The 27,790-nt window shown below is 43.6% G+C and overlaps 1 protein-coding gene across 1 annotated transcript; it reads right to left on the minus strand.

Annotated features, from left to right (window-relative positions):
- Window positions 1–7,201: 7,201 nt before the first annotated feature.
- On the minus strand, window positions 7,202–27,423 carry SLC48A1 (solute carrier family 48 member 1). The gene is made up of 3 exons (XM_088137922.1): window positions 27,157–27,423; window positions 11,819–11,986; window positions 7,202–9,800 (listed from the first exon to the last, which is right to left on the minus strand). Exons 1-3 carry the CDS (start codon window positions 27,293–27,295, stop codon window positions 9,664–9,666), a joined length of 444 nt encoding a protein of 147 aa, XP_087994048.1. The 5' UTR covers window positions 27,296–27,423; the 3' UTR covers window positions 7,202–9,663.
- Between the last annotated feature and the right edge of the window lie 367 nt (window positions 27,424–27,790).

The raw sequence follows: 27,790 nt of genomic DNA on the forward strand, positions 1-27,790 counted from the left end.
TTGAAGAAAATGTACTAAAATGATGTGTACATGGATAAAAACAACATATCTAAAGTGCATACATTTGAAAAATGTGTGCAGAAGAAAAAAATAATAACTCGGGAAAATGTGCTTAATATTACCTATGAAATTTCATACAGGCTTTTCGTGACCATAACAGGTTGATGTACAACTTGGGAAGAAACAATCTTAAAGTTGGTTAAATGAAAAAGTCTGTAAAATAAAACTTTGTCAAGTTTATTCCTCCTTTGTGGGAGGGACAGAGGAGGTACGGCTTCGAGTTGCCCATCTCTCATTGCAGCTATTAAATAACAATCAAGTAATAAATTAAGTTACAGTTAAGAATACAACTTAATTGTGAGATTAAACCATTCAAATGGTAAAAGAATTACAATTCTGAGAGGGTTAAATAGTAGCATGGATAGAAAAAAATCAACTAAAATTAGGGGAAATCTACTGTAGCCTGGGGGGGGGGGGGAAATAAGTTGTTTTGTTATTTTATTTTATTTTATTATTTTCAGGGCTTATATACCACTCCAATCAATACTTTCATACTTATTTTTGTAAAGAAGGTTAAAGGTATACAATATTTATAAGAAACAACATAATAAAGCATGTAATGCAAAGCCAGTTTAGTGCCCAGAGATGAATAAAATATCATTAATTCAATTAGCCCCCCCTCCCAAATTACAAGAAGGAACTGCTCACAAGATTTCTTCTCCAACCACCAGCTGAAAAAGCCAGACTTGGTGACCTTTCATTCAGAGGACACACTTTCTAAGCTAGCTTATTTTCCTTTTAAATACTTCCCAGGCAGTGTCAAGAATTGAGCTTAATCTACTGGATGCAAGGCCTATGCTTGACCCTTCAACTAGTTTTTAAAACTGATTATGTCCATGCTTCCCCCAAATCTCTCATGATGACATGTCGTGGCCTTTGTGAGAGGAGGTACAGTTTCGAGGCAAGAAAAAGAATGGATGCTTCTCTTTAAAAACTGGATTCTGCACCCCCAAAGTTATAGACGTGGGGAAGGGGAAGGGTATATATATTTTCTTCTCTATTTATTCATTGGACTGATATCCCAGCTTTTCTTTGGGAGCTCAAGGTGATGTACGTACCTTATTTTCTTCCATTACTCCCCACCCAACAATCCTGTAGGATAGTCTGAAGTGAAAGAGAATGGCCCAAAATCATTCCATTAATTTCTATGGTTGAGGGCAAATTTGAACCCAGGTTGCTCCACGCAGAGCGTAATGGAGATGATCTTGATGCACAAGGGGCCAAAACATTTTTTTTTAAGTTCAGAACAGCCAGATAACATTCCAAAGCAGTTCAGGAAGACACCTCCCTAATTCACTGAAGTATAAGAAGGAGGAGGAACAGGCACAGTTCAATCAGACTTGCAAGATTCTGTTATTATAGCCAATCTCAATAAAAGGAGTTTTAGCCTTCCCATGGAGTTGATTTCATGGTCTGGTCTGCCTAGTGGGGCTGACACTCCTGTCCTAGTCTTTTGCCTCAGTCACCATGCCACACTGATTGCCTTGTTTCCTAATTTAAAGGGAGAAGGTTGGTTTATTCTCAACTGGGTGTTCTCCAGAGATCTTCAAGCCTTCCAAAGCCAGGCAGCGGGCCAATGATTATGCTGTAAGAGGGGAATTATGGGAGTTGAAGTCCAGCCCATCTGGAAGGCAAGCAGGTCAGGGCACTGCAAGCACCATCATTAACATCAATGCTGAGCCCATCGATTTGTGTTCTGTAAACACTGGGGCCTCTTTGGAGACCACGGGCACCGATGGCTCAATGTTCCCCCCCTTCCCCAAAAGGCCCAGGTGTTCATGGGGGGGATGTTCTAGTGAGCTGTTTCAAACTCACTCTGGTTGTAATTGGTTCCAGACCCCAGCTGGCTGTTGCAGCATTGCACGGCTGGGGTGTTTAACCGCAAGGCTACAGAGCCTTGGCATGTGTCCTGCTCCAGGAACTCCATCAAAGCTGAGAGACCGTCCTGGCCCTTTGGATCCAAATTCATTCCAAATGTTCCAATTATCAAGGCCTCCCACCAGCATCTTTTGGCTTCTTGGCTCCGGGACAAAAATCCACAGATGAGGAGAAACAAACATCCACGCCTTGCCCTGTCAGTCTGCCAACACAGAGGCTGAGGCCCTGCAAGCCTGTCTGGGAAGAGGCCTTTGGCCTGGCGGTATCTGCTCCTCCTCCACAACGCACACAACCCCCCGTTTCCATCGCAAGCTTGGCGGAAGGGAATGCAAAGGTTCCCAGGCCAGGATATCTGGGGAAGAACTTGGGGGGGGGGGGACATGCCAAAATGTCTTTCCCCTTTCTTCCAGATCACAGCCACATGTGGGAAAAGGGTGAACAGCTCCCCTAGGATTTATTTATTTATCCATGTATTTATGAAATCAATTTATATTATAGGCCTCTCCTACAGTTTTCAGTGTATGTCCGTGAGGGTGAGTGCATATGGGAACTTATATTGTCCAATACAAGATCCTGCGGATTAAATTGAGATGCCTTGGCCTTCATGTGTAACCCTGCCATCTTTCCCACCAGTATTCCCTTCTGTCTTGTCACAAAATCAGTCCCATTAAGAGGGAGAGAGGGGAAAGAGGCACAACATCCTAGAATTCCATGGAGGATCTGTTTGGCTGGAAGGATCCAAGGAAAATATGCAGACATCAGCTGTCTGGCTGCTGAAGCATCCTCCTATTTTCTAGCACTTCCTTCTCCCACCGTCTTTTTTGGGAATTGTTTGTTTGTTTGTTTGAATCTCCCAGTGGCTGCAAAGGGAGGTGAAAATAAGTTATGTCACCCAAGAACCAGCATTGTTTTTCCTGTTTCAGGGTGATGTCTGGAATACCCAGGGTCTTTAGATCCATCCCCCTTACTCCCTAGTGAAGCAGCGGATGGCATGCATTCCATTACGGAAAAGGAGACAGAAGAACCTGGGTAAAATAACAAGGCTTGCGTTGGTGGGGCAGAAGATGACAATAATGGCTTCCCCCACTAATCCGGTTGTTTCGTTGTCCCAGGGAGGGGTTCCGTCTATACCGGTTCAGGAGCTGGCCTTGTTTTTTCTCTTTTTCAAGGGCAGGATTTGCAGATCTATCGCCTGTCTCCACACCCTTTTGGAACAAGCTCCTTTTTGAAACCTCACTTTTGAGAAGCATCAGCTGAAAACACTGCCAAATGGAGACCCAAATGGGAGGATCCTATCACCTGGGTTGCTCTTTTGATGATCATAGGATGGGACTGAAATATGTTGAAAGGCCTTGATCTTCTATCTGCATTTCAGTTCTAACTGATCTGTCCTGCTTCCTGCACTTCATGCCTGTGCATCCTAAATTCTCTGGCTCCAGACTTGCCCTTCATTTATTCCAACATTTCACAGGATGGCTCCAGCTTTGTGCTGGTGTCACCACCGACCTTTTCTTGCCTGAGGTGAAGCTGGATTAGACCAAAACCACTAATTTGTCAGAAACATGAGAACTATTCCATGTTCATGGGGATGCCTTTCTAAACTGGTAAATGTGTCCTTCATTACTCTTGCATTAGTCAAGACATGAGCTCGTGGGCTAAAATTGATTTAGTTTGTGGATACTGTACAGAGTCATTTGAATTGTGGTATTTAATAGATCATTCATACTTCAAGGAACAGCTTAAACAACAGACTGGGACTTTGGAAATAAACCTCTCATCATTCTCTCTCTCACTTTTGTATAATTTGTCTCTTCCAGAATATTTTCATCCATCACCATTACGTTTTCTTCCTCGGCATCAAGGGCTTCTTCCATTTGACCTTCTGCACTATTGTACCAAGACATTTTGAAAATCCATGCTTGTTCAATACTGATCTAGAAAGAACAGTACAGAAATGGATGGCTAGCAGACAATTATTCTAACCTTGTTTTGTGCTCCACGAGTTAACTTGAGAATTCTTAACCAGGATGACCCCATGGTATTATCTTTTTAGAGAGAACAAGGAGGAGAGAACTCGTCTTTAAACTAGACAAGACAAGATAGGTAGTGGATCATTATGCCATAGATCAGTGTTTCTTAAAGTGTGGTCCTAGGACCCCTGGGGGTCCCCCAAGATCCTCTCAGGGGTCCACAAAATCAAAATGATTTGCCAGCCTGTTGAAAAATAATATGATATTAAAATCCCATCAAACAATGGTAAGAAGCGATAGTGGCAGCAAATGTGTCGATTTTAATTTTTAATATGGTAAATATCAATAAATATAACCCATACAAACAAAAACTGTTTTGGGGTCCTTCATAATTTTTAAAAGTGGGAAGGGGTCCTAAGAGAAAAAAAGTTTGAAATAGTACCATAGATCATTGCTGTCTACATTAAGCGAAAGAAACTACTGAGAAATCATCCCCTCTATCCCTTTCCTAATGTGAAGTGGCTTTTGATGCTGGAAAAGGATATTTATTTATTTGATTCATATAGCAGCCCATCTCGTGTAACAATTCTGGGTAGCTTACACTGGGTAAAATACACATAGAATAAAACATTGTAAGACAGTATCTTTATAACAAGTTATCACAATGGTAAAGGTTGAGCTGTAACTCCCCCCAGTTCCAGCCAGCACAACCAGTTATGAAAGATGATAGGCATGGTAGGTCACTAGCATCTGGAGATCATTCCTGAACCCGCTGTTTTCTAATGAAGTCTGTGCTATATTGAAAACTAGTATATCAACTAGTTATTCCCCTCTTAAATAAAGCTCCAGATTTCTGCCTGCTCCCCAACCCCCATCCAAACAATAGGGCTAGAAACAGGAGGCCAAAGCAACGTGTCTGAGGCTGGCCACAGTAAGTGGGCTGCATTTTTATATATATATATATATATATATATATATATATAGAGAGAGAGAGAGAGAGAGAGAGAGAGAGAGAGAGAGAGAGAGAGAGAGAGGCAGGAATAGGACTTTCTAGATTTTTTTCCCCATTTCAGTGGCTTTTTCTTCTTCCAAAAGTGTATTTTATGTATTTCTTGGCTCCAAAATGCAGAAGGGTTATAAAGGTGCTCCAAGGGCCATGAAAAGAGGTTCAGAAGCTATAGGGAGGCTAGGATCTCAGGTTGCTCACATCAGGTCTAGAGGAAACCCACATCCCAGGCCTATGTTGAGCGAGCAGTGTAGAAATCTGATGGGTTACATTTGATTGGGGACTCAAGACTTGATAGGCAATACCCTACTTGAGAATTTTGAAACTATAAACATTGGGACCGCAGCATTCAGGAAGAATCACTTTTCCTTCTTGAATATTTCCCTCCTCCCCCCTCCCCCTTAAGCCTATAGAGGTAGAGTTATACCTCTATAGATCCACTCACCGTTCTTTGTATCCACTGCCTTGCCTGACTAGTGACAGGCTAGAATCACCTGGGAATTGAAGGGCAACTTGATAGCTTCCACCTCCAAGGGTATCCGTTGGCTTGGCCAACAAGAAGTAACTGTTGGGTGTCAAAGGCACAAAGGTTTAGGGAGCACCAAGAACACAACACTGAAGAACAGAGTTGACACTCCCTCAGAGGGTGTGGGAGCAGGAGAGTGTATTGTAAGGGATGACTTCTTTGATCAGAGGCTGTTACGTCTGCCAACATCCTTGGACTCCCCCCCCCCCTTTAGGGTGGAGAAAATGGAATAAGCACAAAACAGAAAGAAATTCCAGTCTGTCTTTATGGATCTATACAAGCTGTTAACAGATGGTCAAGGGCGGGTTTTCTCTCTGCCTAGCAAAAGATAAAGAACACACATGCTCACGCTCTCACGCTCGATCTGTTTTTGAGGCCCATATTCCTGTCCCAGTTAAGCAGCAATGTTGTATTTGAAATGGGTGAGTTGCAGGCCAAGGAACCAGGTAAACAATGTTAGCTACAGCACCCAGGCCTCGCCTGTGCCCACCAAGAGTGATCTGGGTGCTGATCTCTCTCCCTCAGTTGCAGCTTTTCAATTTCATAAGAACAGAAATTATGGACTTCCCGCACACAAGGGTTACCTCCTCTACCCAAAACCAGCATTAGGCAAGTGGGACAGGAAGAAAAAGATGAGTTTCCTCTCTCTGCTGGTCGTGGTCCCAACTCCATACCATAAACAATTGGCATATTTTCCGCAGGAGGAATAGGAGACGGCGAGATTTGCTTTTCTCTTGGTAACTGGCAATTTCACTTTGCTGCAACCTGGGAGGGAATGTCACTACACCTCACAGGGAACCTGAGCTTCTTCATGGCCGGTGGCAAGAAATTGGGAGAACTGTAGTCTGAAACACGGTGCTGAACCCTGCTTCAGATTCTAAGCTTTGCAGCAAAAGGACTACTGCTTTGGGAAGACTGAATAAGAAGAGCTTATGGGAAAAATCATTTCAACATACATCCTCCTTGGACCAAAAAGGGTCCTGTCCTACTCTTTGCACTCACACCAGCAGCAGCACAGGGATTATCTGTCAGTGGTTAGACTTGGAGAACTTACAAGAACTATTGGCAGGGGGAAGGGGAGAAACAGGCTGCATTTCTCTTCCACAGAAAGCATGAAGCACTTTGTCTTGAATGGCTTTGCAAAGAACTTCCCAGAAAGAGCATGGATGAAGGAAGGTGTGCTGTTTTAAGGATCTAGTAACATTCACTCTTTCTGCAACCAGAATCAAATTGCAGGAGGCGGCAAAACATGCTGGTTCCCAGGCTGGGGAATCCATAGCACACCTCCTTCCGGCAGTTGCCAGCAGATGGAGCAAAACCTGCTAGATTTCTGCACATTCCTGAATCCTCTCCATACTTCATGCAGGGAAAAAAAAATATCACAATTTCTATTTCAAGATTCAGTGGCTATTCCATGCAAAGCACACACAAGCCAAAGTGTGACATCCAGAAGCATGTCTTTATTGTTTAAAATTGCTGCAAGTGTGCAAAGCTATTGTGATATCCTTTAAAAACAAAAGCAAGTGTTCCTTTCTAATGAAATGTATACATTCATTCGTTAATGGAGATATTTGCTCCTTTTAAACATGATGTCCAAAGGCTACCATCTCAACATTTTCCAAGGATATGGCATAAATTTAGACCAGTATATTCAACACCTCACCCTACCATATCAGGACTCTTTCAGCACCTGCTTTGTATTTACAGGTTCACCTACATGCTCCCTGCTCTTCTCTGCAAAAAAGAAAAGAGACTTTTAAATGTTTTTTTAATTTCATTTTATTAATAAGAAAAAATGGCATGCGAACATCCTTCACCTGGGTGAACCACTTCCTGTCACATACCTATTGCACATGGAGAGGAGAAAGCAAAACACAAAACATATTATCTGCTGTTTGAGTTTCAGCAGGGATGGAGCAGCAAGATTGAAAAGAGTGGATGAATGTAATGTAATGCGTCACCATTGGGTCTTCTGCAATGTTACTACAGAAATGAAGCAGAGCATGGACAAAGTCCCACCTTCTCCACTGCCTGGCACCAGCCTGGTTACCTTTTTCTTCACCGTAAGCTCCTTAGTAAATGACCTTTTAGCACATGAATAACTTAATTCTATCGGAGGACATCTTGAGCCAAATGGATTCGTTCTTACGCTCTTCTTCAACTGCCCATGAAGATTTGGTGTTCCTGCATTTACCAAATCCCTTCTGTGCTGTTGGGAATCCCTGTTTTTCAAAAGAACACCAAGAAACCCAGTCCTTGCAGTACGGATCACCAAGCCTGATGAGAGTATCACTGGCCGTGCGGCGTATTTGACAAACAGGATGGCATTTGAAGCATAAGGAGCTTGTCGATATACTTGAAGCATCTCTACAGCTGCCTTATATCCAACAGGTTAATCCCCCATAAATCCGAAGGGAACAACGACCCACTTGATTCTCATTCCAGTGCTTCCTGACATCTTGAGGACAATTGCCTCAGCCACAGCCACCTGAATAGGGATCATTCTACATAAAAGTCTACACATTTGATAGGTAAAGATACAGACATTTAAGAAACAGGGCATCCTCTATCATTCTGCTTTCAAGTTAGAGTTAGTCTAAATTCCTATAATCTTTCCTTTAGATGGAGGAAGAGTATCAGCCCCAAAGAAGTGCCAGCGGCTCTTAGAGTAGGAGAGAAAGAGAGAAACTGCAAGGAGCGATTGCACACCCGGTTGCCAGGTCAGCATAAGCGAAAAGGGGAGAGATGGGTGAAGGAGGAATAGTGCAACACACCCACCCATTCAAACACATCCACTGTACAACAACTGAAACATTCTAAGTGAGATCACAATGGCAATTTAGTTTAGAAAAAGAACTCAAAGGCAATATGTTGTGCCCAGGTGAGGCAGAGAAATTCCCAAGCCACCATTTCTTCTCATACATGGCACCTACCCCATTTGTTCAACTCTATCCCAGACAAGCTTGATCTAAAACAGCTAAGTGTTCTGTTAAAACAAAATGCACTTTTCTTTTTGTAAATTAGTTTATGCAGAGTTCCTTGGCTAACAGTCCGCTTGTAACTCATTCAGCATGGACCGCTGAATTCCTATTCAACCAGACGTAAAAATCAGAGAATAAGATAACAAAAAAATTATTGTGACAATTATCCATTTTTGTCCCAGTCTGCAACAAATACAGACAACACGCTTGACTTCTAAAAATGAATTGGCTTCCCCGATCCTAAAATATGGCAGTCATTCACGTTATAAAATAACAGTTTTAGCAAAAACACAAAGCGGTCTGCAAGAAAATGGCATTACGGATGAGGAACCCAGGCCCTCCAGTTACTTCTGAAGCCCCGTTCATGGTATTCATCACCACTGGCTGAGGCTGCTGGCAGCTGTAATTAACAACATCTGGAAGTCTCCAGGTCCCTCCTTATGCTGAGCAGATAGCAACAGGGGAAGGGGAAATGTTGGGATAGGAATGTTGTGTTCCTTCTTAACCCAGAGGGTCACTCTCCAAAACTGCAGATGCCTTTGCAACAGTAGTTAGCTTTACCTAACTGAAATTAAAGAAACATCCATCATAACTATTTAAGACTGGCAGGAGAGAAAAAAAAATGGTGCAGAGCAGAGTTTTGTTCACAACGCACATGTCTTGTCCCTAAACTGTGATAACCAACACCAGCAGCACACATACAAGCCTCCCCACCAAAGCAACGGGGAAGGGAAGAGAGCTTGCTTTAAAAAAGTTGTCTTAAAATGGATTCACGCTTTTAACTATAAAAATACATCTGTATGAAAGGAGTACAAATCAATCCTTGCTTTATAGGACTGGACCATGGATTTGCCCCCGCTCCCCCCAAAAGGGGGGGGTTGCTTCTCATTAAAGAAAAAAAGCTATGAAAAATGCCATAGGTCACAGATATTAGGGACTTGGGACCAAAACTCAGGTCCTGCGAAACATCTTGAACCATCCATTCAAACCACAAAATCCTTGTGAAAGATGAGCACACACTGACGAACAAAGCTAGTCAAAAGGGCAAATGATTGGACAACAGCAGTTAGGAAGCACTCCTAATGGAACCAGCAGAAAAAATGTAGAAGCAGGTCAGGCACCCGCTGTTGGTTTCTTTCAGCCGCCTCCTTGCCAACCCCTTGCCTCCAAGGGCCAGTCAGCTAACAACAGCCTTCCTTGACCCTCCAAGGTCTTTCTTTGATGGAACGGACGTCCAGGATCTCAGAAGTCACTCAGAATGCTGATGTCTGCAAACTCTTTCCTGTACCGATGAGAATATAAGCCAAGGAGAAAAGCCCATTTGAGGGAAAGGATGCTCCAGATGCAGGACAGGTAGTAGCTCTGCGGATCCTTAAAGGCTGGGAAGAACAAGCAAATTGTAGCAACTTATTAAGAGGAAAAAGTAGCATAGGTCCAATGTTGATTATCCTGCCAACCAGGTTCACTACTTCCATCATCCACTCAGTAAAGTCAGAGGCCTCAATCTTCCACTGTTGCTGACTATTGGTCACAATGACTGGGGATTATGAGAGCTATCACTTAACAACATCTAGAGCACCAGAGGTTCTTCACTTGTCCTAGACCCTGCCATTAGATTTTAATTCCAGCAGTCTCAGGCAGGATGCCCAATAGTCGGAGACAAGCAACTGAGCAACCCCTGGAAAGCCTCTGTCCCTGGTGCAAAATTATGTCTTTACCAGCTGCCAGCCTGATGCTTCCAAGAACCCCACAGGTAGCAGATTGATTGACTGATTGATTTAGTAGACTTATATGCTGCTTCAACCATGACTTGACTCTATTATGATAGTATCAGACTTGGCAATTGCCACATCCAGTTGGTGAATGTATGGAGATCTATTTATTTCAACCAATTCTGGAACTTTAATGGGATCCCTAAATGCATCCCTTAGCAATGATCTCTGAAGGACTGCCATTGACTACAGCCAACTCACAGTATTCGTCCTTCAATGCATATTTTATTTCCTGGCCAATAACCCTAAAGTATATCCTTGTCTGCAGTTTCCCAATTAAAACAGCTTTGTGATGGTAGGGCTCTCTTTTTTAAACCAAGATCTGCATCTCATGGAACTGGCAGTCCCTAACAGCCATAGCAAAATAAAACCTTAAAATTGTTTTACCAAGTTACTGTCTCCAGGGGAAGACTTCCCCAAAAAGGATAGTGCTTATGGGGACTCTTCGGTGTGTGGAAACTAGAACTCCTAGAATTTTTACCTAGCCTGCTGTAGAGAAATGCATCTGGAAGCCCCCAGATTAGAGAAGGATGGCTTAGAGTGATGAAATATACTCATAAGGTTGTTTTTGGCAAATCTTATGAATTACAAGGCAGCATAAGGGAAGCCAATCTCCAAGCCATTTGAGGATCTACAGCTCAAAACTCTCCTCTGGACTCCCCTTTCAAGGGAGTCATATTCAAGCATTATTGTAGAGCCAAAAGGAATTAAGTCAGCATCCAGCCTTGATCTTGAGGAAGTGGATCTACAGGCACACAATGGCACCAGCAAACCCTTGAAAGACTGTAGGACTAGGATTCCAGTCACATATGAACCTTTGCACCTACACCTATTCTTGCAAAGCACCCTTCCATGCAGACGTACAGGTAGGAGGGGCTCCTTGACAAATGCAGTGCTGGAGTCCACAACGCTTCTTGATTTGCCATCATGGAGCAGAATTGCCAAGCTGATACACTGAAAACAGAAGGTCCTGGCTTCCATCTCTGGCACCTGCAGCTAAGAACATTTCAGGGAAGCTACACTGATGAAGAGCATCAGCCTGAGAAATGAGGAGCAACGGTTGCTTGCACAGGCTGCTATAGGCTAGACAGGCCAATAAGCTGGCTGAGGATTGGGCAGATAACTTCCTAGGTACACCATACAAGGCTGTCTTTTATCCCAGATAATTACTGCCCTCTGAAATGGAAGATCACCAGAACAAAGAACTGCTCATCCCTTGCACCGAAGCTCTGTCTGGTCCTTTGAATCTGCCAGCTATCATGGAGGCCACACTCATCTTTAGCAATAGTGCAGCACAAATGCACACACTTTTGAAACTTTAGGGATGCACGTTTCTAACTCAGGAGTGGGGAGCCAGATGCTGCTGGGTTACAATTCTGATCATCTCTGAACACGGGCCGTGTCAACTGGGATTGATGGAGCCCAATATTGTCCAGAGGGTCCCCATCTTTGCAGACTGGGCGTGGGGAAATGCCTGGTGGAATCTCTAAATGCAGAGGAGGGGGAAGAGGAGCAGGTTTCGTGGCTGTCATAAAATTCGGTCTCCCTCCTTTTTTTGGCTGCACAGAGTTTGCTCTGCTAGTGTCAGAGCCAGACTTCAGAACAGAACCAAATCATGGACTTACATTGATTCTTTATGATGGCCAGGGCCAGGAACGTGCAGAATCCCACCACGGAGAGTATGCCAAAGAAAATGCCAACACACAGGAAGAACCTCAGACCTTTCAACCAAGTCCTCCAGTAGTCCTGCATATACATCACATGTGTGATTAGGGCCCAGAGCGCCAAGACACCTGTTTGAACCAAGAGAGAAGGAGAATCAATAAAACGTGGGCATGCAAACTCCAAAGTTATCAGCAGCCTTAACCAGCAGGTTTCTACCATTTCCTTTAGGTCAGGGTGGCTTTTGGCACTCCAAAAAGTGGGACAAGAGAAACACACTACGTTGGATTGGTTTCAATTTAAAATAATTTCACACAATTCCATAGGCGGCTTACAACCTTCAAAAATGCCTGCTCCAAACAAAACCTGCCCACCTAAGATGTGCTGGGAGAAGGGGAAAGTCCCTGCCCCACAAGCAGCAGCAGAGGAAGAACTTGGAAGAGCTCTCAGAGATCCCCTACGGGATCAGTTCCCCCAAAGTAAGAACAGTGTTCTCCCTGCTAATGTTCAGAGAGCTCCTTCACGTGGGCCTTTGGGGTTTGAGTCGATGTGAAGTAGGTACCTAAAGTGGGTGCTGTTTTATTCTTGCTATGGCATTTTTTGGATATGCGGATGTATTGATATTTTTGCTGCTGATAAACGCTGTTGGGAGGTTAGCTTTTGTAAGTCAATTTAGGTGTGTGTCTTTTTAATCAAAGTGATTGTAAAAGCATAATAAACAAACCAATAAATAAAGCCCAGTGCACTTAAGAATGTTATAATTCTGTCACATTCCAAATTCTGTGTTGGTCGCAGTTTTTGGAGGTGCCCTGGGAAGAGCATCCAAGGCTTTTAAGAGTCATCTGCTCTCATTTGCACCTTTGCTCCAGGTTCTCAGCATCTTCAAATGTTTCTGCCATGTGCCACTTTAAAGTTAAAATGAAATCCTCTCCCATCCAATACACTCCTTGCCTATAGAAAGCCAACATGTCAGGAAGAAAGGTAGGCTAGGCAACTTTTCAGCACTACGATTAGGCTTGTTTTCTATGTCCAGGGAACTTTTCTGGACTATGGGGAAGCACTTCTGCACAAAAGCCGCATCTAATATAGCAAAGCTCTGACATCAGGGTTGTGCAGTGCGTCATATTCAATACCAAATAGGTGCCTCAAAGTATATGTATGCACGGGGTGGGGGTGGGGATCTCCAGCTCTTTAAGGCGGCTGTGTCTTTTCCCAGGATCATGGAACAGCTGCCTGGGTTGCCAACCTCTGTAACTGACCCAAGCTGGAGAAGATCTGGCATCCTTCAAAGGTGCCAAGCTACCACCCCTCTCATTCAGCATCGTTATTGGCCATGCTAGCTGGGTGAAAAGAGCAGAAGGCTATACATCTGGAGATGTCTGTGCTGGGAGCCCAGGGCATCGTGGCATGAGGAGTCTTAAACACAGTGTTGTTGTAGTTTAACTTTGGGTAAACATAGTTTCAGATTTCACGGACCCAAACAATCAGGCAAAGGATAAGACATCAGATTTGCCCTCTTGTGGTAAAAACGTTTGCTACAAGCAACTGGCAGCAGCTGAAACAGGGAGCAGCGGAGAATTGGAGAGTAAATGTAACACTTTGGGGGTAGCTCCTGAGGGGGTCTCAGCAGGTAGCAAGGCTGACTGATTCTGTCTGGATGCAAAAGCTAAGCAGGACCAGATTGGGTTAGTTCTTAGATGGGAAACCAATACGGAATTCCAGGGCTAGGACAGAGAAGTTGGGGAAAAAACTGGGGAAGAACACAATGGCAAACTCTTCTATTCTATTCTGTTGCCAAGAAAATTGCCTGACTGGATGAAGTCATCACAAACTGACCTTGACTTGAAAATGTTATTTTTTTAATCTGGAGGAACAAACAGTTCAGGTAAAAGTGCCTCTGCTTTGGAGAGGGAGAGCAAGTCAGAGGGCAGAAGCCACACAAAACAGAGGCTACTCTGCAAAATGAGGTGCTCTGGATCCTCCAAAGCAAGGGGAAGCAGATATGCCAGTAAGAAAAGCAGGGCTGGATCACACCAAAATGCCAGATACCAAGAGAATGCCGCTAGAGGATAGGCGTGCAGTGGCATCCATGCATTTATGCTCTCCAAGGAGTGATACTGGAGGCCCTGGGAATCACTGACAGCTTGGCTGGCAGCATCTGGAACAAAAAAATAGAGGTTCAGGAAAAGGGCATTTTTTTCCTCCCTCTCCCAAAACAATGTTTGGGATCATCAGGGTTCTTTTGTACGTATGAAGCTAACCTGTGGTGCTGGTGGGGGAAAAGTTGCACGGATTGGTCCATGTCTGTCACCAGAGTTGAGCCCAACTTGGGGGCCTCTTTACTTTTATCACCACTTTAAGAAGTCAGCGGCAGCTGTTCTAGGACTGTACTAGTGGGAATGCATCAAGATCTCTGAGAAGGTGTCAGAGTATGGGAACGGATAAGAACAAAACTAATAAGGAGAGGGTGCTGTTTATTGCTACACCCACTTAGTGCAAGTCTGTTTGCAAGAATTCTCATGAATTCTTTTAAAGAATTCCAATTCAACCCCTGAATTTGTTTAAGTGCATCTATCTATCTATCTATCTATCTATCTATCTATCTATCTATCTATCTAGAGTGAGCATGTGTAAATGTTTCACTCCAGATCTGCCAGATGAGGAGAGGTAGGGCATCCTGCAGGTTCTGTAGCAGAATCCAGCTCCATTATTACCAGTTGTTGGCAAGGGGCTACCTTCTTTTCTTTTAATTTTAGTATATATTTAAAAACACAATCAAGAGGGAAAAAAATGAAAAAAAAAACCATAAAAAACAGAAAAAAAAAGATTGGCAAGTCATATAAAACTGAATAAAAAAATTAATGTTAGATTAGTACTGCATATTAAGGTATCATACGTCAATTGAAGACTTCAAAATCATTACTCAAATCAAGTCAATATTCAGTAATTAACAAAAGTGACCCATATAAAGTATATGAACCCTAAGCCAGAATGAACAAAATTTCTAATTTAAAAAATTCTAGGGATACTTTTTTCTGGACTCAGCCTGCAGCATATTCCAACTCAACCCCTGAATTATAGAAACAATACGGAGGGTTTTAAGTTTAGCTACTACTTTAAGTGGGAAAAGTTGTCTTGGGTACCAACAAGAGCTTCCTCCTCATTTAAAAAAGCAGTTTATTGATGGGAATTTGGAGTTGGGGTTTTTTGTTACTGAAGCCACAGCATGGGAGAAAATATATGTTTTCTCCATATTCAATCCCAGTGAACTCATACAATATGCATAGCTCTTGGAAATCCCCTTTTTTTCTCAGCTTTATTGTCTCTATTTTCCCCAACTTAAAGCTCCCCAGAAATAGCTGAGAATTCTGAGAGTCATAGGCCCCAAATGTCCGGAGGGCACCAGGTTGGCAGAAGAAGCCCCATCAGCAAAACTGGAACAGAAGGACCCACCGGTTGACTACAATAAATGAGACTAATGGTTATAGCTAGTGTAGAAAGCAGGTGAGCAAGTCTAGGAAACTCTAAAATGGATGAGCACTAAAAAAACAAAATACGAAATTATGGACTTCTGCAAGTTTCCTTAGGGGGGAAAAGTAAACCGCAAAGCGTTTTTCAAAGCTCAGCTAAGAAGGAAACTTCCCCTTTTTCAGAAGCTGACATAAAGACAAACCAGCTTCTGGTTGATATTAGTGATGAAAAATGCCAAGTCACATTTTTACTCTTTCCCTATTTTTCTGAGCAAGAAGGGGTCAGACGCAGTCTTTTCCTCACATGTTCAAAAACTGAGTCAGCCCTTGAGGCAGTCAACTGCCTTGCGATGAGGGACTCCTGACACTGCATCGAAAACACCCTTGTGACTCAGCAAAACAGTCCTTGGAAAGGAATGAGTTGGCAAAAATGGTCAAGAAAACAAGAACTTTTCAAAACCCCAGTCACAATGTCTACATTTGCTTCTGCAGCCTCTGCATTCAAACGCGCTCTCTGATCAACTAGGCGAAGGGCCTGCATTTTGAAAAAAAAATGTAGCCTATGCAATCTGTACAAGTATACTTATCTCCAAAGTTTTCTTCCCAATAGTGGAAAGTAATGATACTAAAATATTGGATTGCAAAACATTCCCATATATTTAATGTGGTTTAAAATGTATATATATAAAAAAATAAAGCGTTACTGGGAAAATAGTTTATTGGATTACCGATCAGTATCTAAAACTTGATCATCGAATAGCACGCAGCTCCTTTGAACGGCTTCAGTTTTAAAAGAAAAAAAAATCCTAGAGGCACTCTAAGTTGTGATTGGGCTAATTTTTACTATGCTTCCAAATAAATATGTGTGCATCTTCCAGGAATAGTCAGATGAAAACAGTTAATTAGAAGCTATAAAGAAGCTTAGTTCGGCTAATACTGCATTTTACACATGCCCTTATAATTTATTATTTACCAGTTCTAGAAACCAAAACAACCCAAAATATAGCAGCAAAGATTTTTACTTACAGCAAAAGTGGTATCTTGTGTGGTTAGCTAATTATAAAGGTCACCCCATTTGCTTAAATCAAGTGCTCATCAAAACTAAGTAATATGAATAGACCCGTCTTCCACATTTCCAAGGAAAAAAGAAAGCCGGCATGGTCATTAAATACACAGGATAAACTATCAGAGATTGCTTATGCATAGGGCCTGGTTACTTGAGGGACCACATGTCACCCATGACATCTGCTGGGTGATTCGATCCTGCAGGGTTGGTGCACTCCTCTCAGGATCCCGGAAGTTTGCCTTCTCTGTATCAGCACCTGCCCTCTGGAACAAGGTTCCCCCTGAGTGTCAGCCCTTCGAGATAGCCCAGACTAGGAAACTAAAGTTATGAATACTAAAACTACTTTTATTATAGGGTTACAGAATTTTCCAGGTCTGAAAGTGCCTCCTTCCCCCCTACCTGCCTTTACCTACAAGAGAACTAAGGAGGGTCAAGTCTGAGATGTTTTCTCAAATTACATTTCTGCTTTGGACTCAGATTTCTCTTATCTGACCACTGCTTTGGTCCTGTTCCTTAAGGTTATTCTCACAGCTGAGATCCAGATGGTGCCCACTCTGCTGCTGTTTAGAAGAGCTATGAAGACCTGGCTTTTCACCCAGGCCATTGTGAGGGAGAGCGATACTCCTCACTTCATCTCGCTTGCCATTTTTTCTTTATTTTTTATGCTTTATTGTAATTTCTTTGCTTGTTGTGAGCCACCCAGAGTTAGGCAGCATACAAGTTTAAATCATCATCATCATCATCATCATCACCACCACCACCACCACCTTGACGGATCATCAGTTGGTGCTAACTGACAAATGCAAAGTGACAATTCCTACAGTTCCATCACAGATAAATTACAAGAGTTGGACCTTTGATGCCACTTCATTTACAGTCCTCTTCAAAAATACCAGCTCACATTACTTTGCACTGCAGGACTGGTAGGTACGCCAGTGTAGAGCAAAGAAACTTAATACGGGAGTGTAGACCCGTGCAATGATTCAAGTACTGCATTGGGCTGGAGAGACTTAGGTTCAAGTCCGCCCTCAGCCATGGAAGCTCATGAACTGAGCCAGCCATTTATTTCCAATCCAACCTACCTTGCAAGGCTGTTGTGAGAAGTAACGAGTAAAAAGGAGGGATAACAACTGAATGAATAAATATTTCCCAAATGTTAATGTATACTCCCAGTTGGGAAGGATTGTACTCTATATATACACATGGAGTATAACTCAGCCAGGATTAGTAGGGACAAGAGTGCTCTTTACAAAGAAGAAAGAACAATTATTGACTTAGAAAGGGCTTTGAAACTAAGGTACAAAGTCAGTCTATTTTCTTTTCGCTTAATTATGCAGCTGAAACTTTGTGGAGATCACCTAAAAAAGTCCCCTGGAAATGCTGCCCAAACCAGGGTTGTGATTCCACTTTAAGAAATGACACTAGAATCCCCCCCCAGGAAAAAAAAAGTGGTTATCTACAACTAAGCCCTAAGAATAGTTACAACATTTTCCTGAGCATATGCAAAGCTTGTTTTTTTCTGTGGTAAAAAGCACAAGCTCCCTCACATTATCAAGTTTAGGCTGATGAGTCAGAAGTTACAGGTTCAAGAAAGGGGTGGTGGGTTTTAGATTTTTGTTTTCATTCTTAACCACAGCTACTTTTCCCAGTTTGATGCCTCCCAGATATATGCATGCACAGGTCAGATTTCTATCCTGCCTTGCCTTCAGGAGCTCAAGGTGGCGTTACCCAGCACTCCCTCCAATTTTCCCCCACAACAACACTGCAAAGTAGGCTGGGCTGAGACAGAATGGCCCAAAGTCACAAAGTCAGCATCTATGGCTGAGACAGGACCAAAGCCTGGGTTCCCCTGCTGCTGGTCCAATACCTTAGCCACAATTCCACACTACAACACCCAAAATTTCCAGACAAAACAGTCCTGGCAGATCTGGAGCTCAACTGGTTGGTGAATGCCAAGTGCCACCACTGTATGACCCTCTGGGCGCAGGCAGAGGACAGCCATGATCCAGGCCTGGGATTCCTTCAGGCTAGGCAGCAGCAGACCCACAGCTCTGGAGGATCACCTCCCCTGAGCATAAAAGCTATTGGGAGATGGCCACGCATTCAAGCATGATCTCTCTGGTCCAGATCCAGCACAAGCAAATTCTTGGCTCGTTCAGCTAGGCCGCTCCAGAAAAACAATTGTGTTGATTTCTCCTCCCTGTCCCCCACCCCGCCCCACATGGGATAAGTGACATCAGCAACCATCCAGCAGCACCGAAAAGGAGGCGGCTTAAGGGAGGGACCATTTCCAGCTTGGTGTAGCCTTCCCCAGCCCTGAATGCAGTCATTCTTTTGGCCCAACCACCCTCTTGGTAAAATTCCTAGCCTGCATTCCAGAGATGAGACAAGATCTGATTGATGAAAAACACTCAAGGTTACTTGTTCAAGATTATCAACATATCCAGGAAACAACATGCACTGAACCCCAGAGTTTCCCAAAAATTAATTTGCTGGAATCCTAGCTATGTCCCTCATCTAATAAGGATTAGGTTTGCCCACAAGTGGACACCACCCCAAAGGTTCAGAACCACCCATGTGTTCAGTTCAGCCATATCTCCAGTGCCTGGGAAACTCTTTGCAGTAATGGGGCGGGAGTGGTGGGGCCTCCCTTCTGGGAGAAAACAAGCCAGGCTAAAAATGCATTTCATGCACCCTTTCACCCACCATGAAGGCAATCAAGTTCAGCAGGAAAAGGCTCAGGGTAGTTCATCTGCCAACTCTTCTCCTCTGGCTGCCAAGAAAGCCTTTTCTCACCCAGAGCACCTCCTGAAGGCTGGCTTGATCAGCTGGGCTGAAACACCTAACTATGCCAGACAACCTTCCAAGTAAGTATTTTTAAAAGCTTCCTTGCAAATCGCATCAACTTACTCTCCATAAAATCCTACGTTGGGAGGACATTCCAACTGCGTAGGAATGCACAGCTATTTCCTTCTGGATCCACGGGCCGTGAAATGTGCCCATAAGTCCTCTTGTAAAGCAGCTTAGGAGCCTACCAGCCACAGCAAGTTAAGTGATTACATTCAAATCAGGGCTTCTATCTTGTTACTCTGACAGCAAGCTACAGACTGGAAGCCAATTACAAATCCTGGCTTGAAAGTTTCTCTTTTATACTTTATGCCAGGGTCCCCAATCTTTTTTTAGCCCAATGTGCACATTTGGAATTTAGAGATTATGTTATTGGCACGTCACAAAATAGCCACCAAGAACCCACTGCCCAGAAGTTATGTTGCTTGCTACCTCTTCTAGTTTCACAGGATGTCCTCTGCTTCCCTCAGCTACCTTTTTAGGTGGTCCCAAACAAAGCAATGAACCATAGCCCCCTTTCATTTTTATTTTCAAATTATACCTCTATAGTATACACAGGGCCTAGGAGCATTTTGTCAGGCACTTTGGCAGCTGATGAAAACTGAAGATGATTCTTCCTCAAGCACAGACTTCTCTTTAACAAGATTTATTGCAATGAATGGGATGGGGTTACGAGAATTCCAGCAAGTGAACTAGTTCCCATTTAGAATCACCATATCCCTTCATACATGAAGGTGAACTTCTGATTTTCTTTCTAACAGTTTTCCTGACATCCAGAAAGGAAGCAGTTTTCTTAAGCCTGCAACAGTCTGGGAACCAACTATTCCATTGGAGTTGGGTGGCTAATCAATTTGAATGAATGAATGAATGAATGAATGAATGAATGAATGAATGAATGAATGAATGAATGATCCATATTCTTGAGGGGAAAAGTTTATGCTTGAGATTGATGCCTTAGTTTGCAGCATGTTAGATAACCTTCATTTTTAAATTAAAAAATAAATAAAGCAGGTGGGAAATACAATACAAGGTATTGAAACAATTTAAGAGAAAGCCTGTGTAATGGCATTTTTTTTCTTTTAATAGTTTTTTTGCTCTATTTAAACCAGCCAGGTAATTCAGTCTATTGGATAATGCAGTCTTTGGATTAAATTCTTTCAGAATGTCTTGCCAATTACATGATTTAAAGAATGATGTAGGAATGGGGACTGGAACACTGGAGAACTGAGACATCATTTGATTCCTCCTCTAAAGAGCATCAAGTTGGGGGGAAATCTGATCAATGGGGAAAATGTTTCAAACATGACTTATGTTCTGAACAAATGTAGATGGCTGCATTCTACAAAACAAGGTTGTATTACCTCTTGCTCCAGGACTGCCACCACCTGTCCCTCTGAAAGCACTGTGTATGACTCAAAACTCTCCCCCATACCAATTTTTATCACAATTATAGTAAAATTTCAATTTCACAGACACCTACACCAGTGGACTTTGGTTGCAATGGACAAAATCTAAATTCAAACTGTTTTACCAAACAACAGACTGTCGGTTGTTTGGAAAATCAATCTAGTCAATGTTTGTACATTTTAGGTTAATTAATACATTTTAGATTAATTTAGCTTTAATGGACATTCTTCCCATCACTTGGTTTGAAAAAATGAAGTTTTATTGGATCACATTCATCCACAGCATAATAAATCTGCTTGGCACTCGGTATTTATCTGGGTTAAAGACATGCATCTGGATAGAAAAATTAGGCATGCACACATACGCCAAGAAGATAATTGCAACTCAGTAGGAGAAAATATGTTTTGCATATGTAAGTTGCCAGGTTCAAATTAATACAACTTTGTTGAAGAGGTTGTGGACTGTCAGATGGCAGAGATTTTTTGCTAAACATTTGCAAAGGCATTGGTAGCATGAAATGTGTTACTGGATCCTAAGGACTAATACTTCAAAAAATAAATAATAAAAAAATCAATTCTTGTCTGTCTCCCCAAGTTTAGCAGGGACAGAACGTTTAAAGAATTCTCCACAGGAACTCAGGATACATGCAGACTTTTCCAAACTACTACCAAGTTAGAAAACCCAACACAAACTGTCCTCTTACGGATCCAATCCTGAATCTTTCTAACCTCAGCATAAAGCCTGAATAAGTCATCCTTTGTGAATCCTGATCTGCCTGTCTTGGAAGCATAGCTTCAGTAAACCAGCCATATTTAATTCAATCAACTCACCAGGAATCTCCCTGAGCTTGCTTTTTAACACAGACAAAATCTTAGCAACATCCCTAACAGATGTAATGCACTTGCCATTCTCTCTTCCCCATTTCAGTATTTCTTCAAGCTTTTCTCAGGCCACGTTACAACGTTGTCGCGTAAAGCAGCAAAGCTATTATCAGACATTCATGTGACACCTCCAGAGTATAACCACACTGCATGGCAAGACAGTCATCTTCTGACAGACCTAAGAGTTTCCAAGAGATCATGGACTCTCAACTCCCATCCTCTGCAGCCAACAGAGCCCATCAAATGGGATGATGTGAGCTGGAGTCCATAACATCTGTAGGGCCCCAGGTTCCCACTGCAGGAGAATCATAAGATTGGAACCAGAACCTGTACAGAGAGATGTCAGGTATTCTTAAAACACTAGCTGGCCAGTAAGTATATTAACAACCAGAATCCTTCAGTAGAGCACCTGGCTTATAGTAGACAATCAGACTAGAATTTCAATTAAAGGATTTTAGAACTGGAAAATATATTTGTTCAAGATTTTGGAAAACTATCACCACTTTGTATACGCTTTATGAGAGCCAGAATAATGTAGTGATTAAGGTGTTGGATTAGAACTAGGGAGATCCAAGTTAAAGTCTACCCTTGGCCACAGAACCTCACTAAATGCCATGGACCAGTCATTCACCCTCAGCCCCACCTACCTCAAAGGAGTATTTTTGTGGGTATAAAACTGGAGTAAAGAATGAGTTCTCAGAGGAAAGGCTGGATACAAATCAAATAAATAAAACATGTGAAGGGGCAGATCAGTGGTCAGATTCAGGATAAAGCAGTGCTACATGTACTTAAGTTGCAAACATATTTCCTCAAATCAGCTAAGCCATCAATCTGGGGGAGATTGTAGGAGGAGAGGTGGGTTACTCTATGATAGGGGGGGGGGAAAAAAACTAGAAGGAATCTGGTAGTCTCTTTTCAGACTAACACATTTTGTGAAATCCTACATCAATCTAGCCACTCTATGCTCTGATGAAGTGAACTGCAGCTCATGAAAATTTAATGGTTTAATAAAATTTGTTAGTTGAAAAAGGGGCTACCAGTCTCCTGATCTGGGGGAGTTAATTCTGTCAGTGCAATTTGCTTAATGAAGTCTCTTAATTGACTCTGTAACCTTCCCAACAGGGCTAGGAACAGGGGCTGAGAAACATTTCTACACTCTTGGTGAATTCCAGGCTTTCTTCTTCCATGGAACCCAGTCATTCTCATTTTACAGATCAAAGCCAAGAAATCTGATCTATAGATAAAATCATCAAGGACCTCAAGGCTTCCATTAATCTCAGATGTTATCTTGGAACCTGTGATGCAAGGCCAAACTCTTAATTATTAGTTCTAATCTGAATCAGTTCTCCATCAGTTTTGATGTCGGTGCCACCAAAACCATGTTTAAGAATTCCTCAGGAATGACTTTGGACACCTTGCCTCTTGGGCCTAACAGCTGCCCTGACAATTCTTTTTTTTTTTTCCTTGGCCCTTCAGGTAAATCTTGGCTCCTGCCTGCACAAGTCTCTGCAATTTTCTTGGCAAGATTTTCAGAAGCCGGTTGCCCTTGCCTCCTTCCTAGGGCTGCGAGAGAGTGACTGGCCCCAAAGTCACCCAGCTGGCTTTATGCCTAAGGCAGGACTAGAACTCTCCATCTCCTGGTTTCTAGCCTGGTGCCTTAACCACGACACCAAACTAGCTCTTGGCAGACAATTCTTACCCAAGTATAAAAGAAAGTAGCCAGATGTCCACCATGCGTGGTCCTACCCTGATGCAAATTGACATTTGTTGATGAAAGTGATGCTGACAAAAGAAGGAATATAGACACATTTGCCTCCTAACCCAAGCAGACTCAAAATGGGTAAGTTGAGAGGAGCTCACTTATTATTCCTGGGTAGGAACATACATGCAAGTCATAAAGCAGGATGCCCACTGCTTGGTTTGTTGTGGCTTAGAGTTCAACAGGTCTGTTGGCTTAAATTTTCTATACTTCCACCACAAGCTTTTAAATCACAGCAATGGAGAAAGCACTTTGGTGAGACACTGTATGAAACAACTGGTCGGATAGCATCCACAGCAGTTTATTGCTTGCAAAGCATACCCAGCCAATTGTGGGCGAAGGAGTTCCAGTTCAAGTTCAAGATCAAGATCAGCCTTTCCCATCTCGCTGGGGACAATGGAATCCAAACTATCTGGAGTACACCGGGTGAAGGATGCAGCGCCCAGCATCCTTGAGGTTAATGGGACTGAGTCAATGACTACTTTGCATGGCACACCAAAAGCTTACTAAATCTCTTTCTTTGTGGCTGTCATGCTGCACACAACTGCAGTTCACTAAGAATGCCAATTGTCTTTTTCCTACACAATGAAGGTTATTGTTCAAAAGCCCAGTGCATTTGACCTGAATTAGGGGGAATCCAGAAAACACATGGAGGGCCTTTCTGCAGTATAGGCATTCCAGTTATGGTACAGCCTCCCTGGAAGGGCTCATGAGGACAACATCGCCGCTTTCTGAGCACCAGGCCTAGACTCTTCCATGCACCAATCCCTCCAAGGAAGTGCCAGCCTGACACTCAGTTAGAAGCTGCGTGTTTTCATTGGGTGGTTTTCACTGTTTTCATGGTTTCGACTGTATACTGTTGTTCTAATTATATGCTATCCAGAGAACTCCAGAGGCAATACCATAATAAATGCAGCACTGCAAGAGGCGATGTAAATAAAGTCCTCAGTAGTCCAAGCTACTAATTACATAAGACCGGTGCAGAGTCACATTTAAATTGGCAAATCAATCTTCTTCACAGGAGTCTGGCACCTAGGTGCTGTGTGCCATTCATGGCACATTGAAATACTGACTCCAGGGTTACTGGTGTGCCTCTAGTGCCGTGTTTCCCAGCCTTGGCAACCCTCTGGGAATTGAAGTCCACATATCTTAAAGCTGCCAAGGGTGAGAAACAATGCTCCAGTGGGGCCCCAGACACCTCCTTGGGGGCTTACCAGGCCCGCTGCCTCACCTTTTACCTCATTTTCCTTTAATGTGCTAATTAATAAGACTGCACTGAGATGCCCTTGGCCCGTACTGGGAAAGCAAAACAGGATGAGATCTGGTTAGTAGGTGAATGAGAGAGAATCAAGAAATATTAGGGTTCAGACTAGGCTGGGAAGTCCCCAGAAAGCCACCCAGGAGAAGTCAATGACAAATTACACAGAGAATTACATGGATGAGTCTGTGGAATTACCAGGAGCTGAGCTCAACTCAGAAGAGACTTTAATTAAAAGAAATCGAAAACCTACAAAGCTGGTTTCTTGGATCACCTTTATTTCCAGGAGTGCTTCTGGACCTCAAATGGACCTCAGTAAGCTTTCTTAGAAAATAAAAATGAAGCAGGCTAGGTTTTTGTTTGCTGTCAAAAGGTGCTGACTAGCCTAAAAGGTTGAGGAACACTGGTGTCATGAACCTACATGGAGGTAACCGATCAATTATCCCGTCACATCTACCCATCCCACTAGGACTGGCATGTTATGGGTCTCATATACAGTATGAGTCATCTTGCAGGACCCTGGAAAAGAGCCTTTTCTGCTGTGATGCCCACCCCTGTGGAACATCTGAACCTTCGCTTGGCCCCAACCCTCCTAGCCTTTATGAAGGCCCTGAAGATACAGCCCTGCCACCGTGCCTGGGGGTCTGTCAATGGTGGGGAGTTCTTACAATGGCTGTGTTGAGCTGATGTAGGATGAATTCTGCTGCTGATCATGATTCTGTTTTTAAATTGATTATGGATTGTTTTTAGAAGTTTGTATATTGGTTTTTAACTTGTCTTTACTGGACTGTTTTTATTTGTTGTGAACCACCCAGAGTCACTTAGATGAAATGGGCAGCCATACAAATTGAATGAATAAATAATGTGTTAGGATTAGAAATTTGGACTAGACTCTGAAGGTCCTGTTCAAATCCTCACTCATCCATATGATTTGCAGGGTGACCCTGGGCCAATCACTACTTCCCTGGCCATCCTACTTTACAGGGCTGCTGTAAATATCTGATGAACTGAGATTATTTGAGGGACTGCCTCTCCCCAATTGCACCTATCAGATCCAGCAGAGAGGGCATGCTGTGGGTCCCGTCGGCTAGGAAGCTTCATTTGGCAGGTCCTCAGTGGCAGAGTTTTTCTGCTGTGGCCCCCACTTTATGGAACATCCTTCCCCCCAAAGTGAGACTGGCCTCATCCCTTTTGACTTTCCGGAGGTCCCTCAAGACCTGGTTGTGTCAGCAGGCCTGGGACCCCGGGGGACTGGCGAAATATTGTGATGGCTCCCGTGTAATTAACACCTGCTCTTCGCCCAATCTCCTTTTTATTCTCTTTTAGTTTTGTGCTTTTTAAAATTTTAAAGTTTTTAATATTAATATTAATGTTAATTTGTATATATTGTTTTCAACTTTGTTGTACCCCACCCAGTCATTTGATTATGAGATGGGTGGCTATATAAATACAACGAATAAATAAATGAAATCAAATGTCATCTGGAACTCCCTGAAGAGGCAGGATACTAGTATAACAAGATGAAAATGGCTTAGCATGATGGCCGTGCGTGGTGCATCATAAACCACTATACAAATAAAATTATGAGAACAAATTTGTGATCCACTGGTCAGTACAAGTCACGATCACCCAAACATCAAAATCTTAAAACAAAACAATCAACTGGCTTTCCAGACTGGATTAGTTTTTAAAGGATTCTATATTTTCAGTGGGTTCAATTTTGGATGCAGGCCTAAAGCAACAGGCAGAAAAAAATAAAATTACATGGACAGATGGTAAATCAAGGCTATTATCTGTCACACGGAAAACTCCACCCCAGCCAGAGAAGCTCACTGCGTGACTTTGGGCCCATCACTCTCCCTCAGCCCAGCCTATCTTACAGGCTTGTTGTTGTGGAGGAAAATAGAAGAGGGAGTATCACATTGCCTTGAGCCCCTTAATGGAAGACGGGATACACATCTGATAAATAACGACTAAATAATAAATGTGAGTTGGCTCATTATAAACCGCTTTTTGCTTTTGTTCTTTTGGGTACCTTCAAATCAGTTTTTGACTCCTGGTGACCACAAGGACAAGGCCCTGGGTTATCTAGGAAGCACTGTGGACTAGTAACTTTGATTGATTGATTGACTAAGTGCCATCCCTTCTGCGTTTTTCTTCGCAGGGCTGCCTTGGGGCACTTGTCCGACACCTGACAATCTTGAGTGAGATGGGCGGCGACTAAATTTGAAATACAAATAAATAAATAAATATACAGAAAGCGAGACGCAGAGGAATCCACTCGGGGGGCAGGGAAATGAGAAAGAAAAGATGAAGCCTACGACCCCATTCGCCTTTAAAGCACTACCGAACTCCGTACAACTTACCGCACTTCGGAGCAGAACCGCCCCGTCGCCCTTTCCCCCCAAGCAAATCCAAGGGGGCTGCTCTTCCCCGCGCGTATTGGCAGGGCTGAAACGGCGCGGGGCGCGGGGCGCGGGGCGGCCCGGCTACGCTCCCCCCCCCCGGGCTTGGAGGGAGCCGGGGACGGACCCAGAAGCGGGGAGGAAGGAGAGCGAGGGGGCCCCCGACCAGACCCGCACGCGCGTCCCCCGCTGCCGGTCCGCGGCTCACCCGAGAGTCCGCCGGCCGAGGCGGTGTACGGCTGCCGCAGGTTCGGCGCCAGGTTCCAGGCGAGGAAGGCCGACAGCCCCGAAATCATCCCGACCGCCGAATACGCCAGGCGGATCGCGATCTTCTTCGTCACCGCCATCGCGGAGCTGAGCCAGCCAGCCAGCCAGCCAGCCGGCCGCCGCGGCAGGAGAGAGAAAAGGCAGCGATCCGCCCCCGGCGGCGTCCGAGCCTCGTCCCGCCTCCGGCTCCGCGGCTTCGCAGCGACTCCTTGCGCGCAGGGGGACTCAGCGCGCGGGCTGGCTCGGGGTTGCGCCCGTTTTACGTAAAAGAGCGCGGCCCGCGTTATAAATATGCATGAGATTCGGAGGTGGTTTATTTCGTCCTTGAATCCCGCCCGTCTTCGAGGGAGAGACTGAATTCCCCCCCCGCCCCTCTGCTTTCACAACAACCCTGCGAGGTAGGGCAGTCTAGGAAACAGTGTTCCAAATCATCCACCGAGTTGAACATGCGTAGGCTTTTTGTTTGTTTTACACTCTTCGGATTCATTATCCGCGATGCAAGGCTTTGAAATATTCAATTGCTTAGGTTATATCACATGCAGGAACGCACGCACAGCTTCTCCCGTTTATGGCTA

The sequence above is a fragment of the Python bivittatus genome, unplaced genomic scaffold (assembly GCF_059951505.1).
Source record: "Python bivittatus isolate LINGU-HERP-01145 unplaced genomic scaffold, Pbiv_v1 ctg000220_np1212, whole genome shotgun sequence".
Lineage (NCBI taxonomy): Eukaryota > Metazoa > Chordata > Lepidosauria > Squamata > Pythonidae > Python > Python bivittatus.